The sequence below is a fragment of the Carassius gibelio genome, chromosome A15 (assembly GCF_023724105.1).
Source record: "Carassius gibelio isolate Cgi1373 ecotype wild population from Czech Republic chromosome A15, carGib1.2-hapl.c, whole genome shotgun sequence".
In the NCBI taxonomy this organism is placed as follows: Eukaryota; Metazoa; Chordata; class Actinopteri; order Cypriniformes; family Cyprinidae; genus Carassius; species Carassius gibelio.
Genome location: NC_068385.1, coordinates 971943 through 976942, shown reverse-complemented (window position 1 = coordinate 976942; position 5000 = coordinate 971943). Strand labels below are relative to the sequence as shown.

The following is a 5000-nucleotide window of genomic DNA, read 5'->3' as shown; positions in this document are numbered from 1 at the left end:
GGATTTGTTATTTAAATAAACTAGTTTAAATGCCAATTAAGATAAAATAAAGATGATAGCCAAAATAAATAAATAGCATATTATAATGATAGTGTTATGTTCATAAATGCTGCATGATTATTTATTTATTTATTTGTTTGTCAGGTTATAGCCTATTGTTTCCAAAAATATCGCAATCATTTCCTGCATGTGAAAACAGCTCTGAGGTTCAGGAAAATAGGAAATAAAAAGCTGGCTGTTTTCTTGTGAAGGTGAAAGGCTTGTGTTGGTGATAAACAGATCCTGTGAGGTCAAAGTGTGTCAGCGCGCGCGTGATCTGGAGCTGATGACGATGATTTCTCTCTCTCTCTCTCTCTCTCTCTCTCTCAGGAATCACTTCTACAGCCTTAAACAGAAAACCCACAATCTCCTTCAAATAGCCAAATCCCGATTTTAAGAATCTCTTTCTTCTCCTCGGTTTTCTTTATGAATTATTTGTTTCGATTGTATCGTAATCTATCAATCCTCCTAAACTGGCCAAATACATAAGCATCAAATATCTATGAAATGTATAAATGTCTGTTAAAAAGACTTTTCTTTTTTTAAATGAACGCATTTAATGCACCGTGATTGTGTTGTGTTTTAAATTGTTGTCCACGCAAATTCTTCCCGATTTGATGAAAGTGCGAATCAATAGCTTGAGTTATGTTTCGATTTGTGTTTTTATCTACAGTACACGCAGACATTGACTCCGGTGTGCGTCTGACACGCAGTGTGTAGGATCAGGGCTGTGGAGAGGATGCGTGTCATATGCACGAGAAAACTGTGTAAACACGTCCAACACGTGCGCATCATTTACATGCAACAACAAAAAGTTGATTTCTGCGCATCAGTAGCACGTTCTGCTGTTTATATTTGACGTACTATTTATACGCATTGTCACACACGCACACACACACACACACACACACACACCTTCAGAATCTCGAATCCTCCCACTGAGCCCCGGTTTCCACGAGACTCTCTGTCCAATGAGCGCGTGAGTGACGGTAAGACCGGACAGCACGAGACCGTTTCAGTACCTGCTGATGTGCTCACGCATAGAATAGAATAGAATAGAATAGAATAGAATAGAGAATGAGCGGTCTGCGAATATCGTGGAACTCGTGCTCCTGAACAAAAGGTGGTGAGTAGCTGGAATGTTAAGATGTTTTCGTGAGTTTCGTTGTGAAATGTTAATAAAAATAAATTCTGTTATGTTTTATTATAATGACATAATTATAGGACATATGAGGTCAGTATGTGTTAGTTTGGGCACAGTTTAACTCTACGCATTATTGAGCAGGCTGATGATTCTTTATTCCTGAAGTTCTCCTGCATGTGTGTTCGGCAGCGGCCTGCACGGGTCAGATGTCCCGGATCTCCGTCTGGATCTGAGCTCGGTGACCGGAGCGATGAAGGAGAAGTCTAAGACGGCGGCGAGGACGCGGCGCGAGAAGGAGAACAGCGAGTTTTACGCGCTCGCCAGAATGTTGCCGTTACCGTCGGCCATCACGTCTCAGCTGGACAAAGCGTCCATCATCCGACTGACCAGCAGCTACCTGAAGATGCGACTGGTGCTCCCTCCAGGTCAGACGCTCGCTCGCGCGCTGATGCGTCATAATATACTATAATAACAGAAAAACACAAACCGCGCAGAACTTCACTGCATCGACCTAAATACACTGCTCCATGGACTAAAGCGGGTAGACATTTATTTTAACACCGCGAAAGTTACAACTACAAAAAAAAAAAAAAAAAACACATTACAGTGCCTAATTTTATGCCGTATATTGAAAAATAAAAAATAACATTAACGAAAATTCAAAAGATCCCATATTACTATATGTAATTCATATATGTTTTCTAAAAATTGTATTCTACTATTTTCATGCATTTAATATCGACAAATGATTTTTTGGCTATTATATCCTAAAGCTGTGTTTAAACGATGCGCTGTGCAAATCAACAGAAAAAATATATAATATACAATTATAACTCTACAGGACTATTTACAGGATCATTTATTTCGTATGTTATATTGACTTGACTTTTTAGCAAAGAAATAATGGTTCAGGTTCCTGTTGATTCACTTGAATTATTGGCCGCGTGCCGTGTGTTTTAGAGGGGGATAAATAACAGCTGTCCTCTACACTCTTAATACAGGAAGGGTTTTCATAGTCATCGAGGGCGAATAACCTTTAACATCCGTGGAACCCTTCAAAGGCACAAAATATTCTTTAAAGTAAAAATAAAAGGGGGGGGGGGGGGGGGTTAAAATGTTCAAAATGGCTCTTTTAAAAACTGTTCACTGAAACGATCTTTTGGTTCTTCTGTTGTAAAAAAAAAACCCGTTTGGAACCTTTATTTTTAAGAATGTAGGCTACTTTTTTTTTTTCTTTTTTTTTTCGAAACGAGAAAAAAAAAAACATTTGGATCCTAAAAAGATTTCCAAGTGACATTGTTTTTAAGAGTGTGAGAATCACTGACTGTGAACGATAGATAGATAGATAGATAGATAGATAGATAGATAGATAGATAGATAGATAGATAGATAGATAGATAGATAGATAGATAGATAGATAGATGGAAAAGGCAATGTTTTTGTGACAGAGATTGGGTTGCTCTGAGGGTCACGCGCGTGACTGCGCACCCGCCGCACTCATTAGACCGGGAGCGCGCACCGCGAGCACGAGTCACTTAAGATCAGATGAATTTCTAATTGATGCGGTTTCTTTCTTCTTCTTCTTTAAACGAGCTGAACCGTCTGAGAGAAGCATGCTTTACATTAATCACGCGCTTCAATCAGAGCAGAAATCCGTGTTCATCGTCTCATGATGTTTACAAACCCGAGGAGAATACATGTTTGATTCGAGAAAATCAGATTATCAGCCGAATAATAATAATATTACAATTAACAAATCAACCTTTTAACGACTCGTGTAAACTTCACGTAGTTTCCTGCTTTATTCGCGTATAATTTATTTTGTCAATCTAGTGACAACAATGGAAACGTTGCCTTTTCACTTATTTTACATTTATTATAATTTACTTTAAATATGGAATATGAAGAAAAAAAATCCAGTAGGTCTAATATTTTTAATGATAAGTCTAATAATATTAATAATTATTAATTGTTAGTTGCAAATTAATATACGGTAGGCCGATAATGTAGGCTATTATAATAAATGTAATAATTATAAACTTCAATGTAAGCATTATGCGAGTTAAAAACAAAACAGAATAATTGTTTACATTTGGTCGTTCAGTCTCCATATGATCCGAATCACCGCAATCTGCGAACAATTCCACTGATGGATCAACTCAGAGCCCAGGTGTGTGTGAGTGTGTGTGTGTGTGTGTGTGTGTGTGTGTGTGTGTGTGTGTGTGTGTGAGTGTGTGTGTGTGTGTGTGTGTGTGTGTAGCCTGCAGGGTCAGTTTGACGTGAACATGTTTATTCATCTTATGAATAAAACAATGCCTTGCATTCGACTAGTTTAAAGCAGTGTAAGGAACTGTATTTTTAAGCCTGTGTATTTCTGTGAGAGGTAAATGTAGAATAAAGTTATTCATGTGTGTGAAGTGTGTGTGTGAAGTGTGTGTGTGTGTGTGTGTGTGTGTTCAGATCTCCCTTATTTACTTTTCTGAGCGACTGTTTGTTCACGAGCTTAGATTCACTCACAACATCGATTTGATGACTCTCTCTCACACACACACACACACACACACACACACACACACACACACACACACACACACACACACACACACACACAGAGAGAGACATAATATAAAAAATATGTATGTAATAATATACAAATCTTTTATAAAACGATTATTATAATATTAATAACAATTATAGTAATAATTATAATTATAATACTATAAAATTACTATCAAAATAGACTTGTTGTTTATATTATTATTATAACTATCTTTATGATAAATTTATAATGACAAATGTGGACTATTAAGCAGTTTTCCACTTTGCGTATATTACACACCTTAAAAGTGTTCTTGTTTTTTAAATAAATAAATACATTTATAATTGATAAACTTTAATAAATAATAATAATAATTACTGTTGTGGTAGTTGCTGTTATTATTATATATTATAAATTGTTTTTGTTTATAATATAATATAAAAAATTGTTGTTATAAACTATAATTGTGTATAGTGTATATTGGTAAGGAGTATTATAATATTAACATTCGCTTAGTATATTGATCACATATTGATGTGTGTGTGCGTGTGTGTGTGTGTGTGTGTGTGTAGGTTTGGGGGAGGTTTGGGGTCGAAGCAGATCTTTAGAAAACACAAACATTGAGCTCGGATCTCATTTACTGCAGGTAATAATCAGCAAGATGCTCCAGGTAATATGAACACTTTATTATTATTATTATTATTATTATTATTATTATTATTATTATTATTATTATTATTATTATTATCTTTGGCTTGTGTTCATTCAGAAATATATCAGAGGACACTGTGAAGTTAATGATTCATTTCCATGCAAATGCATTAGATCTGATTGGAAGATGATTAACGAAGCATGTTTGCAGATTGTCTCGGCGTTGGTTGTGTCTGTGGTGATCTGTCTGATGTTCTGTGATCTGCAGACGTTAGACGGCTTTATATTCGTGGTGGCTTGCGATGGGAAGATCATGTACATCTCAGAGACGGCGTCGGTTCACCTGGGTCTTTCACAGGTGAAGAACTGACTAACATCTGTGTTTGTGCTGGTGTTCCTCCAGTGCAATCACACAGCTGCTTTCACACAGGTAGAGCTGACCGGGAACAGTATTTATGAGTACGTCCATCCGGCGGATCACGACGAGATGAGCGCGGTCCTGACGCCGCAGCCCTCGCTCCACACACAGCTCATCCACGGTGAGACCACACCAACATCTACACCTCTTTCAGACGATTCTCATGTGTTTCTACTGTAGGCGGAGAAAAATCACACAATTAGGACTGT

At 37.1% G+C, this 5000-nt stretch overlaps 1 protein-coding gene across 2 annotated transcripts; it reads left to right on the top strand.

Annotated features, from left to right (window-relative positions):
* Positions 1–1279: 1279 nt before the first annotated feature.
* Positions 1280–4926, top strand: LOC128028537 (single-minded homolog 1-A-like). 2 transcript variants are annotated; one of them, XR_008187159.1, is made up of 3 exons: positions 1280–1608; positions 4295–4731; positions 4804–4912. XR_008187159.1 is itself a non-coding variant. In XM_052615775.1 (2 exons), the coding sequence occupies exons 1-2, from the start codon at positions 1434–1436 to the stop codon at positions 4399–4401; spliced, it is 282 nt and encodes a 93-aa protein (XP_052471735.1). In that variant the 5' UTR covers positions 1280–1433; the 3' UTR covers positions 4402–4926. The 2 variants fall into 2 exon arrangements, 1 of the variants encoding a protein (XP_052471735.1); XM_052615775.1 differs by having other exon boundaries at positions 4295–4926.
* The last annotated feature ends 74 nt before the right edge of the window (positions 4927–5000 follow it).

What these genes read in the sequence shown, in the direction of transcription:
- LOC128028537 (XM_052615775.1), top strand. Translation starts at nt 1,434, where the DNA reads ATGAAGGAGAAGTCTAAGACGGCGGCGAGGACGCGGCGCGAGAAGGAG. An exon ending in GCGACTGGTGCTCCCTCCAG is followed by an intron (nt 1,609 to 4,294) that starts GTCAGACGCTCG and finishes GTGTGTGTGTAG; the next exon opens with GTTTGGGGGAGGTTTGGGGT.